Raw genomic sequence first — 15300 nt, forward strand, 5'->3', positions numbered from 1 at the left:
AATATGATGATAAGGCAAATTAAGCAAAATGCTACACATATGCAAATTAGCATCCGGCAGTTTGTGAGTCCTTATGACCTGTATATTGCATTTCCAACATAAAACCTTATAGTACTCGACATTTCTAGGTTCACTAGGCTGGCTAGTAGACTATAGTATATCCGAGACTCGATAAAGCGGGGACCACTCTATTGATACCAATATTTGCGTACATGGTTATGACGTTATTTGTTACATAATCTTTCTAACACTACAGTCTTTGTCTTTTTCAATCAACGAAATTGCTGTATATATTAGTTTCGTGGTGAATGTGTCCCCCCAGTAGGCACACTTTTTTTAGATGAAGATATCTTAGATAGCATGTCTACGAGCATGACAGTATTGTAATTGTAAAGTGAATTATACAGGTTTTGTCCATGATGCTGAAGTTGTGCCTGTCACGCACAGATAACAGAATTACAACCGCGGCTACTAAATTAAAGCACCGGCCCTGCCTTAATCACAAAACTGTCATATTGGTGCGATAAAATTCCCTGAAGTGTGTAGTAGCGCGCAGAGATGCGTTCACGTGCCGGCGGCATGTTCACAAGTTTGCAATGCAATTTCTTTCCATTATTTCCTTAAAATTAGACAATGCAATTCGAAGCAATAATTTCTCCAAGGTCTGTTAATTTCATTTCGCCAAACTTTCGAAAACATCATATGAACATGGTAAACAGGTTTATTGATTGGCACGCAAATATAGAAAATTACAGAATACGTCATTTTTCCAGTAGCGAAAATTTGTCGCGATTGCGAACGAATTGAAAATATATAGTGTTTGAACGTCCATCGGATGGCAAACGTTGTTTCGTGTTCTGGACTATTGCGTGTTGAAGAAGGCGTGTGTGTGTGGGGGGGGGGGTCGTTAGGAACAGCTACACGTGTATGCATGTGAGTGCATATCGCGCCAATTTTCTCTACTACTACTAATCATATTCGTTTGAGTGAATGTAATTATAATGTTCAAAAGCTCCAAAACAAACACGAATTATCACGAGTAAAATGGCAGAATCGTTACAAATAGCATAACGCATGACAAGGTGAGTGGCATATATACTTCGTTTTTCCTCGAACGCGGCTATCACAGATCACGCTGTAGGCCCCCTAGCGCATTGCACGCTCATTATCTAGAGCTAGCCATGTGGAATTTTTTGGAAACCTTTTCCCCTCCCCTCTTTCTTTCCTTCATCCAGTCATCCCTTACCCCTCCTCTCTCTCTCTCTCTCTCTCTCTCTCTCTCTCTCTCTCTTCTCTCTCTCTTCTACTCTCTCTCTCTCTCTCTCTCTCTCTCTCTCTCTCCTCTCTCTCTCGCTCTCTCCTCTCTCTCTTCTCTCTTCTCTCTCTTTCTCTCTCTTCTCTCTTCTCTCTCTCTGCGCTCTCTCTCTACATCTCTTCTCTCTCTCTCTCTCTCTCTCTCTCTCTCTCTTCTTCTCTCTCTCTCTTCTCTCTCTCTCCTCTCTCTCTCTCTCTCTCTCTCTCTCTCTCTCTCTCTCTTCTCTCTCTCTCTCTCTCTCTCTCTCTCGTCTCTCTCTCTCTCTCTCTCTCTCTCTCTCTCTCTCTCTCTCTCTCTCTCTCTCTCTCTCTCTCTCTCTCTCTCTCTCTCTCTCTCTCTCTCTCTCTTTCTCTCTCTTTCCCTCTCTCTTTCTCTCTCTCCCTCTCTCTACTCGTGCGGTTTCTGTGACACGACCACGCCCGCACGTCTTCTATCAACATTCGCGGAAACGCGCCAGCTAGCTTGAATCGTGCGTCGATACACCGTGACGGACCTACGAGATTCCGGTCTGATACCGAGACTATAGAGGAATATTCAGCATATACGCCGCCGGGGGTAAGACATCAATGGAGCAATCGTCTTGGCTCATTGCCATCACTATTTGGAGTACAAATAGATGAGTACTCGCTCCGTATTTGATGAGAGTAATTTATGCGTGAGCACGCTTCGTCTGTTTACTGAGCCCATCATTCCGTGTGCTGACACTGTCTCATTAGTTACTGCAGTCCACAAAGAGATGTACATAGATGTTTAGATAGGTGCACACGAATTAACAAACCCTACTGAACCATCGCGGCGCTAAAAGGGCATCGTTAGGCCGGTCGACTTCATGTAGCCCGGGTATCATTGCCCGCCCTATGATAACGGTTAGATTTTCTGCTAACGGCAATGTTTTATTGATGCATCGCAAAACGATATCCTCCTTCTTTCTACTGGAAACTGAGACCTGAATTACGCACTTGGTGAAAAACACGCCCGCACAGTTAAACAGCAACCTTTTCGACTGTGCTCACTGACTGATTTGTAATTGTGTTTTTATTCATTAGTAACCTCTAAACGTATAGACGATCGATACTCTGTATATCTTAAAATATAAAAAATGTAAACATAATGCCCGTATTGTTTACTGCTGTATTCCACCTCGATTGCTACACAGTATATCAAGCATGATTCAAATTATTTACGCATGGATCAGCAAAGATATATCTCAGAGAGGTTCGTTTACATTGTTTAAATAGCCTTTATTACTACTTTACACTGAAAACAAACACAAATTCGTTGCCCGCATTTACATTCGGAACAACACATCCCCGCTCTAGTCTATACATATAGTCGTTATACGGCAGGGTATGTAACACTGCAAATTACCTGAAATAATATACCTAAGCAGAGAAGATTTGTAGTCTCATTGACAAAAAACACGGGGCACTGCACAATTTCAGAAAAAGAACGGTATTACCGAGAAAAGAATAGATAGAAATTACGCACAATATTCACTTATCTTGATTGTACACGTCAACAAGACAACACGTACACAATCACAGATAATAGGGAATAAACGCAGAGCAATAAATAATCAAACAAGCACGAACGGAACACTATCAAATGAAGCCAGTCTATTAAAACACGGGTAGTGAGTGTGTTGTGGGATGCCCTAGTGCTCTATGTAGGGCGCTGCTAACAATTAAATGAACAGCTTTTACACGAGTACTGACACAATCTCAGTACAAAACTAACACCTTTCACGGGAGGTATGCTAAGCGAGAGGTGTTGTTTGTACCACATCGCAGGTGTGGTAACATCGTACCACATCGTAGGTGTGGTACCACATCGTAACCTATATTTATGGCTATACTTCTCCACGACACAACATAACTACTTGATCCACGCAGTGACACCAATTACAATATATAATTCAACACGTTCTCACAAAATCTACGCGAGGTGGTTCTTATGGAAACTATCACCACTACAACTATCTCCAGGGGAAAAAAGCGTTCTGCTTCATACCTTTAAAACACATGCAGCTCATGATTGGGGGTTTCATCGAATATCACTGATGAATTGGAAACTCATCGGTCATTAAAATACACCGCTGTACCAAAACACCGCAATGCCATCATTACAATAATCGGGTAGGCAAACTTAAAGCAATTACGTCACCGTAAATAGTAAAAATAAAAAAAATATTTCCACTTTTTCACAAAATATAAGTAATTCTGTTCACTTTTTATGGTTAAATTGCTGCATTATACTTCTTATTTTACTATATTGTTCGATGTGAACATACACTCTTGATTCATACATAGCCCATAGCAACCAATTAATGTCAGGAACACAATATCAAATCGTCCAGGTTTCTTGGATTTTTAATTAGTTGAGAAACAATCTTATCAGGTAAGAATTTAACGATACGTTTAGTCCCGTTAATTCTTACTTTTAATGTAAAAAAATGGCAACAAAAATTTTACAAATTTTACCATAGAAAATTCGTGACGTAGTCAATTTAAAAAGGTCACAGTCGCTTCCCACTTACCTACGTGAAAACGGAACGTACCATTCTCACTGACGCGTCCAGCATAGCAATAACAAATTTATCGGTCTTAAAAATGCGACACTAACTTCCACCGTAACTGCGCGTTGGAATGAAATTATTTATAGTGGGCTGTATATAGTATAATCATATAATGTGTCTACACTGACTAGCAATAGGTTTATTTCATTATCGAACCCAACCTTACAGATACTCTCAGCAGTGTCCTGCATACATTCTGTACCACCGGCGTACCTGTCAGCCACATACATAAACGATTTTCCCTGTAGCGTTCCCTAAGCTCCTTCCACAGCAGCTATAAACGCACTTAAATCGGTCTGTTGAATGACCAAAAGGAAGAGGCGATCAGACTGAAACTAGACAGGCGCCCGTGCTAAACCCTGTAAGATTTGCGCTGATACCGGCACTCCCGTTGTTTTTGCTGCGCTGTGATAATGCGTGCTGTCCCTGGGTCGACGTCAGCTACTGCTACTGCACGCTGCCGCACACACTCACTGTACGAGCTATTTCCGTGCTGCCGACTCCCGTTCTGAGTTTTTTTGTGTGGCTCATAACTGGGGAAGCCAGGCACGTGCGTGCCGTATCTCAGAACAAAAAGCTGATAAATCCAGAAGCTATATCCAGCAGGAAGCAGTTGATGCTGCACAGATACTAAACTCGCATGCGCTGGTAAAGAAAGTGAAATGACATGATTATATCAGGAGTGCCATATCTATCCTGATGACACGAATCCTGACAGGTGTGGCTACCCGCGGTAGACGGACGGCTGCAATTAGGCGTTACGCTTACGCCTACACTGATCAAACATTAAAAGCACTCAAACACTATTCGTATATGTCACACACAGGCAATGACACAATAGCATGCACACTGTCCATCAACACGATTTTCGCCAGCAAACTATTTAAGGCCATAAAAACGAAGCAGTTGCTTGCATAAAATAAGTCGCGCAGTTAAAATATGAACATATGTTAAATATATCTTTGATTGCTATCAAAAAGCAGAACGTTCCAACTTCCACCCGTATGTTTTTTGAAAAGAAAATTACATGATCTTGCATCATTTTTGCATTCTTAAAAATCCAGATCAATACCTGCACAACTATTTCCGTAGCAAAAAATGCTAAAAGCATCATTATAAATCAAGGCATTCGAGACGTTTACTGACTTTACCGGCGAAGTTCACTCACAAATCGCAGCAAATGATCACATCTCAGTAATAGATGCCCAAAGGCAAGTAATTACAAAGCGGACCTAGCGTTAGCTCTAGAACTAGACCTTCGCTCCGCTACAGGCTGTGGCAGAGCGAAGGGCTATAGTTCTAGAGCTAACCTAGCGTGTGAACGTGCAGAAGCCCTAACAAGTTTTGCAACTGTTAAATATATGCAGTAATTACTCATTTCTCTTCATCCCTTACGCACCTTGCCATGCCGCTGTCACAGACGGCCTACTGCATGTTATAGAATTCAGTAATATAGCATCATACGCCATATATATACCCACACGCACTACATCAGCATGGTGCTACTAGTGACAATGCTCACAGACAACATGTCGGCTAACTACCCTTCAGACACACAAACACCCACACGCACCACATCAGATTACAACCAACGCACAACACAGGTGGCGCTGCCCGCGCCTGCCGCCGCCCTCCCTCACTCCTGCTTCGGCTTCGTCCACTTGATGAGCGTCGCGGGCGAGCGGTAGAGGAAAATGAGGCGCGCAAACAGGTCCTCCTCGAGCGAGAACTCGCGGCTCTCGCGCACGAGGTAGATGTCGAGGCAGAGCTGCAGCAGCCGGTCGACGTCCGGCAGCTCCTCGAACATGATGCGCTCGGCGAGCCCACTGACGAACATGCGCACGAAGCGGCCGACGACGAACACGAGCGAGATGTACAGTCCGATGATGCCGTAGCCGGCGAGGAAGCTCAGCGCGCTCGGGAACACCTTGTCGAGCAGCGCGACAATCGTCACGTGCTCACTTATCGAGCCGTCGCGCGCGTCAACCTCGCGCAGCTGCCACCACTCCGATGTCGAGTCGTTGCTCATCGTCAGCTGGATCGTCACCCAGTCGTCCTCGCCGGCCGGCATGAGCGCGGTCGCAGCGCGCGCCTCGCTGCTCGTCACCTGCATGTACTTGGGTATGATGGACGGCACGGTGGCGTTGGCGCCGGTCGCGCCGCGCAGCACGGCAATGAGCTGACGGCGCACCGATGACTCGGGCTCGAGCGTGATCAGCTGCAGTCCCTTGACGATCGGCTCCACGACGCTGCCGTCGGAGGCGCGCGTGTACGACCACGAAACCGTCATGTGCACGTCGCTGGCGTTGCCCGCAAGCTCGTCGATCATCGCTTCGCGGCTCGGCGGGCTGGCGGTCCAGACGGACGTCGAGTCGCCGGGCAGGTTCACGTGCAGCACGTCGCCCGCCTCGTAGTTGTTCAGGAACGACTTGGCGGCGGCGTTGTTCGGGAAAGCACGCGGGAGCGCGTCGAACTGGGCGTCGGTGAACGCGACGAGGTCCTGCTGCTGCGCGGCGATGTCGATGATCGGCTCGTAGCCACCGATCTGGATGACGACGCTGCAGTCGAGCGGCACGTTGCGCACGCCGACGACGTTGCCGAGCGAGAACAGCACCAGCGGCAGCCAGATGAAGAAGATGATGAGCAGCAGCATGCCGCCGCCCATCAGGTACTTGACGAGCTGCTTGCGCGGCTGCGCGCGCGGCATCGGGTACGCCGCCTCGGCGCGCCGCGCGCACTTCAGCGAGAACACGGTCGCGTAGATGTCCTCCATCTTGAGCCAGTTGAAGATAGACAGCGTCGTGTCCGTCCAGATCCAGTCCATGAGCGCGCGCATCTCCATCACGAACGGGATGAGCACGAACACCTTGAACGCGATCAGGTTCACGTAGTTGTACGACTTGGTGAGGAAGTTGCCGAGGATGCGCGTCGGGTAGCCCGAGCGGATCTGGTATGCCGACAGCACGAAGTAGCCGCACTTGACAAGGTACCACAGCTTCGCGGGCAGGTTGTTCACGAACAGTCGCTCGGTCATCGCCGGCAGCACGAAGAACATCCACACGTGAACGACGACGATCAGCACGAACTGATAGATGAGCTTGGCGTTGACGTTCTTGCGCAGAAAGATGCCGCGGTCGACGATGATGAGCGCAAACTGCGCGATGAGCATCACGAGGAACGGGATCGGGATCTTGTTCTCCGAGAGGTAGCTCGCTACGTCATCGCCGCCGCCCTGGTAGGGCCCGAAGCCCGAGTAGCCGAGCACGATGATGAGGAAGCAGACGAACTCGCAGAAGAACAGGAACACGTAGACGTCAACGGGCAGCCGGTATGTCGGCCGCAGCAGCCGGTTGAAGAACTTCTTGAACGGCGCCACGTAGAGACTCGACCCTGTCGGCGGCGCGTCCTCCTCCGCCTCCTGCTCCTGCTCCTTCCCCTCCCCGTCCTCCTCCTCCTTTCTCGCGGGTGCCTCGCACACGGGCAGGGGAGCGTCGACGGCGCCGTCCTCTTCGTTGTGCTGCGCGGCGACGTAGATATCGTCGGCCGAGTCCTTCCAGAGTCCGAGCGACTTGAGGATGGAGCGGTGGAAGAAGAGCGCGAGCAGCGTGACGAGCTCCCACGCGGCGTACTTGTCGCGCTTCTCGATGCCGAGGATGCGCGGCGGCCAGAACGGGTCGTTGTTGATGTCGTCGAGCCACGGGTAGAAGTTGAACTGGAACAGGTACTTGATGACGACGACCGCCTCTGTGTAGGTGATCAGCGAGATCCAGAAGGTCTTCGTCGGCCGCGGCATGGACAGCGTGCCCCAGAAGAAGACGAGCAGCGGCAGCGGCAGCGAGATGACGCTCGCGTTGCTCATCTGGTTGAGCGCAATCACGAAGTAGCACATCAGCTCCGAGCGCGAGATCGCGACGTAGTAGATCGCCGTCAGCAGTCTGACGACGGACGGCTCGTCCTTGCCCGGCTTCTCCTCCGCCGCCTCCTCGTCTGTCTCCATGGCGATGCGCACGTCGTTCGGCTCGTCGACGGCGACGACGTCGCTCGAGAATCCGGCGTCCTTGTCGTGGTCGTCGTCGCCGGGCGTCGGCTCATGCTCGGAGACGACGTCGATGCGGCGCAGCGACGTGTCGCGCTCCTTCAGCTCCCGCTTCTCCTGCGCGAGCGTCGTTGCCACGTAGCGGTAGTCCTTCGAGATCTTGTTCAGCCAGCAGGAGGCGCTGTCCATCACGCCGCAGAGGAAGAGCCAGACGAACGCGCAGCCGTTGCGCACCTTCGACCAGCAGGACTGCTTTGGCGGCTCCTCCTCCTCCCCCTCCTCCTCGGCCCGCGCCTCCCCCCTGCTGGGCGGACGCTCGCGCGTCGGACTCCCCACCTCGCCCTCCTCCTTCGCCTGCTTTGCCTCGTCGACGGCCTTCTTCACGTCGCCCGCCTGGTACGCCGTGTTCAGCAGCTGCAGCGGGCCGGGCGTGCGCGGCTCGCCGTCGTCCTCCTCGCCGCTGGCGCCCCCTGGCGTCTCGTCCTCGAGCTCGGTGATGGGCACCTCCTCGGCGACGTCGTCCTCGAACATGTAGTAGTCGCCGGCGCGGATCGCCTGGAAGTGGTTCAGTTCGCCGGGCTCGGCGACGGTCACGGCGTTCAGCTTCGCCTGGTGCGTGGCGATGCGGTCCAGCTTGGTCTTCATCTTCGCGACGACCTCCCTCTCGGCGCGGTCGCGCTTCGTCACCTCGTCGATGAAGATCTCGTTGATGAGCTCGGCGCCGCGCGACGCCAGCAGCGTCTGCGCGCGGATCTCGGCGACGACGTACGCAAAGTAGTGGCTGCGCCAGATGCGTCGCTGCGCGAGCAGGAACACGAAGCAGACGCAGTCCCACGCGAGGCCCGCCTGGTCGAGCGGGATCGAGCACTCGGCGGCGATCGCCGGGTCGGCCGACGGGTCGTAGCTCGAGCGCAGGCATGCGATGCTGAGGAGCTGCACGAGCCAGCAGAAGTTGACGTAGAGGCTGCCGAGGTAGACGCAGCCGACGACCTCGAGGCAGGCCTTGAGCAGCATCACGCAGAAGTTGTACGCGAGCACGATGCTCCACATGCGGTTGATCACCTTCATCGGCTTCAGGTAGAACTCGTTGCCGAACCAGAGGAAGAGGAAGCAGAACATGACGTAGCCCATGCAGTAGAGGCTGACGCGGCTGGTGCCGGCGAGGAACAGCATTGCCAGCACGACCCAGTACGTGTAGAGGAACACGGCGCACTTGCACTTGTCCAGGTACGTGTTGCCCGACGTGATGAAGTCCTTGACGGGATTCGGCGCTGCGTAGTCGATCGCGTCGTTGCTGCCGCCGGCGTAGTCGGCATCGCGCTCCCGCCAGAACACGCGCCACAGCCGGATCGCAAACAGCAGCTGGAAGAGGTCGGCGATGAGCAGATGCGCCTCGGGAACGTCCCAGTAGTCGGGCAGGTAGAGCCACTCGCGCAGCGCCGGCTGCAGGTACGACCATGGGTAGGCCTGGCAGAGCGCGGCGGGCAGGCCGAGGCAGAGCAGGTACTGCACGGGCAGCAGCACGGCGAGCGCGATCACGTAGACCGGGTAGACGACGCGCAGCGCCGACCGCGGCAGCAGCAGCAGCACGCCGAGCAGCAGGATGTAGACGACGGCATACGCGTCCATGCGCACCGTCACCGTGACGACCGTCATCAGGAAGCTGATCTCGACGCCAAACTTGTAGAATGCGTAGTTGACGAGGTACTTGGCGCACTCGACGATGCCGTCGTCCGCCGCGCGCCGGTCCACCTCCGGGAAAACGACGCCGGACGGCGGCGGCACGATGCCGTTCACCGCACGGTGGTGCTGCTGCCGGTAACGCGCGATCGCCTGCACGCAGAGCGCCGCGATGACGCCGATGTAACCCTTCAGGTACGCCTCGACGTTGTCGGTCTTCTCGAGGCCGAACCACGCGCCGGTCGTCGGCTCCGCGGTGCCGTTGAAGGGCGAGTCGGGCGCGTCGGTGCAGTTCTTCTCAAACACGCTCATGTCGACCTGCTGCAGCTGGCAGCACATCTTGGCGAGGACGAGCAGCGCGGTCCAGACGGCGGCGAGGTGCGACGCGGCGAGGCCGCCGCACGAGTTGTCGAGCAGCAGCGCGACGACCGCGAGCACGGCAAGCACGGCGTTGACGAGCGACACGTCGAAGGTAGCGAGCGCGACGAGAGCGATCGCCACCACGCGCAGCGCGTGGATCTCGAGGAGGCGCCACGCGACCTCGCACGCCGCCGCCAGCCAGCCGCGCAGCTTCTCCCAGAAGCCGAGCATGTCCTTCTCAAAGCTCTCCGCGTCCTTCGCGTCCGCCTCCTCGCCGTCGGCCGGCGGCGCCCCTTTGCGGCCGTCGTCGACGTCGATCATCTGGATGTAGGCCTTGTGGAAGTAGTGCACCTGCAGGATGACGATGATGAGGAACGAGGTCGGCGTGAGCAGGCTGATGAACAGCTCCTTCGTGTCGTACTGCTCGAGCCCGATGTCGCTCAGCTGCACGTCGGACATGCCCGTCGCGTTGCGCCAGTAGTCGGGGAACGTCTCAAACTGGTACGTGTAGATGAGCACGAGCACGACCATCGAGTAGAGCACGACGACGATCCAGAACGGCAGCATGAGTGCGCGCCACGCGCGCAGCGACATCTGCAGCGTGACGATGAAGACGAGGAAGAGCGCCATGTAGAAGATGCGATAGATCACCACCTCGTTCTGCAGGCTCATCACCAGCAGCATCACCGCGCACACGAAGATCCAGTACTTGGTGAGCTGGTACAGCAGCCAGTAGCTGATCCTCTTCGTCGGCGAGCTGTCCTTGGGCGGCCCGCGCAGCAAAGACTCGAGGCTGCGCCGCGTGTCCTGTTCCGCCGCCGCCGCCTCTGCGCCGCCCGCCTCGCGCTCCTGCTGCCGCTCGCACCTCTCGCGCATGAACTGCCGCATCATCACCCAGAGAGCGAGCGTGAAGAGGGTCTTGATGGCGAGCGGCAGGCACGGGTACTCGTACTTGGTGAGACCGATCTCGCGCATCTCGACCATGAGACGGCCGCCCAGCCCCAGCTCGTCCATGGTCAGGTCCATCCCAAAGACAAACTGCACAAGCAGGAGCGCCTCGGCGTAGACGACGATCGCGGGCGACATCAGCAGGCAGACGCCGCGCGAGTTTGGGATCACCCAGACGAGGCAGGCCCACAGCAGCAGCACGAATGTCAGCCAGCTGTGGTAGGTGATGCCCCACGCCATCATGACGATCAGCGCCGCGATGTAGCTCTGCCGCGAGATGAAGCGCATCGCTGTGTAGCACGCGCCCGGCGACGACGACTCCTCCGCCTCCTCCGCCTCCTCCGCCGCCCGCCGCGGCGAGCTCGGGCAAGCGTCGCCGGCGCCCTCTGCAGCATCCAGCTTCTCCGTCGAGTCGTACTTCTTCTGCTGCTCGTGCAGCAGCTGGCTGTACTCGCCGATCCGCTTACGGCCGCTGTAGCGCCGCTTGATGAGCGGCCTCGGAGCGATCGCGGGCGTGTCGGGCGCCGCCGCCGCCGCAGCCTCAGGCTCCTGCACGGGCAGGGGGAGCCACCGTCGGACGTCGCTCGCGAGCAGCCAGTAGAAGGTGAAAACGACGAGCGGGTTGACGAACACCGGCCAGGGGGCGCGTGCGAACACGAGGCGCCGCGGGTCGTCGCACGTCGTCACGATGAGCGACGTCAGGCCGACAACGCGCGCCACGACGTCCTCGCTCGACAGCGCCTCCTGGAAGAACTGGAACTGGTAGAGGTGCAGCAGCAGCAGGTGCAGCGCGGCGTAGAGCAGCAGCACGAGCCGCAGCGTGACAAAGACGCGCCCGAGCGAGCGGAAGCACGCCCACCAGGTGGCGATGCCGAGGAACGCGAGGAAGTAGACAGCGGAGAGCCCCGACGGGTAGACGATGCCGCAGGCGGCGAGAAAGAAGACGAAGGTTACGTCGGCGATGTACTGCAGCGCGCTCGCCGCCGTCTCCTTCGCGCTGCTCCGCCCCTTCTCCTCCCCGCCCTCCCCTCCCGTGACGCCCTCCGCCTCCTGCACCTCCTCCTCAAACTGCGTGATGTCCGGCACAGGCGCCTTCTGGCAGATGACGAGCACGACGATGCCGACGACGGCCATGAGGATGTCGGGTCCGATGAGGCGGATGAGGTCGAGCGCGCTGCCTCTGTCGAGCCGCTGGAAGCCGAGCTGCCGCACGAGCTTCTCGAGCGGCTCGCAGTTGGGCAGGTGGTCGCCGTAGGGCGGCATCGAGAGCAGCGTCACGTGAAAGACGACCTGCCCAACGAGTGCGAGCACGGAGAGCGCGGCGACCGCACGCAGGTAGCGGCCCGTGTGGCTGGCCATGCTCTGGTAGGTGGGGCCGGAGAGCAGGGGCAGCACGAGCAGCAGCGCCGCGTACATGAACGAGAGCGCGTTGAAGCGCACGACGGCCGACACGAGCAGACATAGCGGCAGCACGAGGCGAAACAGCACCTGGCAGAGCGCCGACTTGGCGACCATCGTGGCGATGCGGTGTTCGAGCGAGTTCTCTATGCGACGATGCGGCCGCGGAGGACGATCGGGGTCACGACTGCACGCGCCGACGTCATTGTCGGGTCGTTCCTCGTTGTGTCACGATCCTTCACATCGGCGCCGGTCTCTGTAATCACAACGGAATAACACAACATGAGGATTAACGACGCCGGCGGACGTGTGTTTCTTTACACCATTCCTCCTGGCTGTCACGCGCAATTATTGCAATGCAATTACCACCTGTGTGAAAAGTTTTTTTCGCCAACAAGGCAAAATGTGTTTAAAAAGTGTTTTTTTTGTGATTGAAATCGAGGGACTAATCAACGGTAAACTATGTAGTCAAATCACACAACACAAATCCGACTTGTTGGCACGTCGAAATACTCAATCACAGCAATATTCTGCCCCTGAATTTCGTAGAATTGCGAACTTTTTTGACCTATGGTGTAATAGGAATAATTGTCATGAGCAATCACATTCAACACTGGTTTCAGCCTTGCTTCCGTTAATACAGCCCTAATAAACATTCCGATTTAAAACATTCTGACTACCTGATCTGATCGTAAACATGAACTTGCTCACTGGTGAATAATTGGAGTGCACGCAAAACATTATACTTATTAGTGCCGACATAACGTTGTTTTGCCAACCAGCGATTTTGCTACTTTCAGTATTATTCTCATGTATAATAAATATAGCTGCGCAGCAACTGCTAGCTGAAAAACATGTCATGGCATATCTTGAAAAATATGTATATTTACATAGTCTGGACAGACCTGTTTGCTTGCAGAAATGTAGATAGCAACCTTATCGATACAGCAAGCTATAATGACTACCGTAGTCATTTTATTCCTGCCTTTAGAACCAACTGCTCAACTTGCCACTAACCCCTCTAGTTATCATATGTATGTATATATATAGTTGCTACCTGCAAACATACATTACAGTATAATGTACACAAATAGTAGCCATCCTTTAGGTAAACAAGTCAGTGCACATGGGACATGTACACTTACACGAGTACGATTACGGTCTTGTACCTTTCACGATATATTCCAAGGTATTCCTAAAATTCCTAAAATTAGAGTAGGCTTTCTACTTCACGAGTAAACAAAACCAAGCTAAGCAAAACAGCTCACAATCGGCTACAGGCATGTAAACTACTTTCTGTATCTGAGTGTCAATGTCACTGTCAGGAGATATGCCTCCTCAAACTCCGAAAAAAAGTGTCACTTGGTCCGTCAGATCTCAGCTAAAAAAGGTGTTTTTACAAAACCTTAAAATAGTTGCTATGGGGTTATTTCAGAAGGGAACGAGACATAATCTGATGATTAAGAAACTGTAACGCATTTTGTGTCAATTTGGATATAAACACTAGGTAACTTAGAATCACGACCATCGTAAATTCCCAAATTGTGGCTGTCCATGCATTTTTACCCTAAATCGGACACATGTATGGGTTAGATGGTTACAATGCACTGTATGCACACGTTTGGAAGGAGATGCGCACCTCGTTTTTGTATTTTATCGGAAGTCTGAAAACTGTTTGATTTCATTCACTGCTGATTTTACAGTGTACCGAATTGAGAACTTGTTATAATGGCAACAACTAATAGTAATACCCAAGGCGACAATACAAACCAATATGACAATGCATCAAAGTTCGACAGGGTGCCACAGCAATCACAGCAAAAACCGGAGAGAAAAGTCAAATAAGCTCAGAGATGTGAGCAAAACTGATGGCTGATTGAAGGCATCACTATATCTCGCGCTCGCACGCGTCGGGGTATATATATATACAAAGCAATACGAAGACACGCACCCACCACCCACTCATGCAGTGTTGTAAGATAGACGTAAGAGCACACTATACTATACGCCACATCCATGGCGTTATTCATGCATTCATCTGACACGCACAAAATACCCCCCGGCCCAGTTTCATCCTGCCCTTAAAAGGATGGCTCACCCGAAACAATTCACGGAAACGGAATTTCAGATAACTCACCTACGGACTGACTGTTCACGTCACAAACCGGTTACAAAATGCTGCACTGAGAAAAAGGCTGTAAAACGTCAAAGGCCTATCTTTACACGTTGTTGGCACCCATGATGAGCCTTCGTTTTCCTGTAGAACAGCTAGGTACCGCACACAACTTATTTATCCTTACACAGGACTCCACATTACACGCACCACAGCCGCCTCTAGCTCTCTGGCCCTCTCAATCTCTGACAAACACGATCGTATAAAGTCGAATACGCCTTGGTCATCTATATAATAATTTGAGTAGTGTCGTTCTGTTTGTTCCTGCATAACTTCTAGGCGCGTGCACGAATCCGGCTGAAAATTTTCGTGCTTCATTCCTACGCATCAGGTTCGATTCTAACACTTTGCTTTTTGTCATTTATTGGGTTATATGTTTAAAAAAACCATATTTAGAAAATATAATGGAAAATCTCCCTGGAAAACATGCACGATTCAGTTCACTTCCGCTAGGTGCGCTGGCTGTAGACTGCCAAACACGCAGCCGGCTGAAAGGGGTGATACGGGGATGAACGCGTCCCTTACTCATAAAGCAAGCAGTCACCATACCGCCAGCTGCCGGCGAGGAGCTAGTGAGGCAGAGAGAGAATCAGATCGCGTTATTGTATAATGATTATGCAGCCAAGCAGAGCTAAAAATAGTCGCGTTGTTAGCGTCCGAACAATTGGGGGAAGCAGCAGCAGCAGCGTGGGGGGGGGGGCAGAGCGCAGAGAGAGGAGGCAACAACCACAGGCACTTGGACCGTTTCAATAATAAAATGATGGTTAATAAATACAACTTGTCAGTAGCCTAGCCTACTACTACGATTCAATCAC

The 15300-nt window shown here is 52.9% G+C and overlaps 1 protein-coding gene across 1 annotated transcript in view; it reads right to left on the reverse strand.

The window, feature by feature from the left end:
• Positions 1 to 3928: 3928 nt before the first annotated feature.
• LOC106817184 (piezo-type mechanosensitive ion channel component 1-like) overlaps positions 3929 to 15300 on the reverse strand; it is a 20541-nt gene continuing 9169 nt past the window's right edge. Inside the window, exon 3 of the mRNA XM_014821849.1 lies at positions 3929 to 12568. Within this exon, the coding sequence (XP_014677335.1) occupies positions 5527 to 12429 (6903 nt within the window). The 5' untranslated portion in view covers positions 12430 to 12568 and the 3' untranslated portion in view covers positions 3929 to 5526. The remainder of the gene's footprint in view (positions 12569 to 15300) is intronic.

This window comes from Priapulus caudatus, unplaced genomic scaffold, assembly GCF_000485595.1.
Source record: "Priapulus caudatus unplaced genomic scaffold, Priapulus_caudatus-5.0.1 Scaffold34, whole genome shotgun sequence".
Classification (NCBI taxonomy): domain Eukaryota; kingdom Metazoa; phylum Priapulida; class Priapulimorpha; order Priapulimorphida; family Priapulidae; genus Priapulus; species Priapulus caudatus.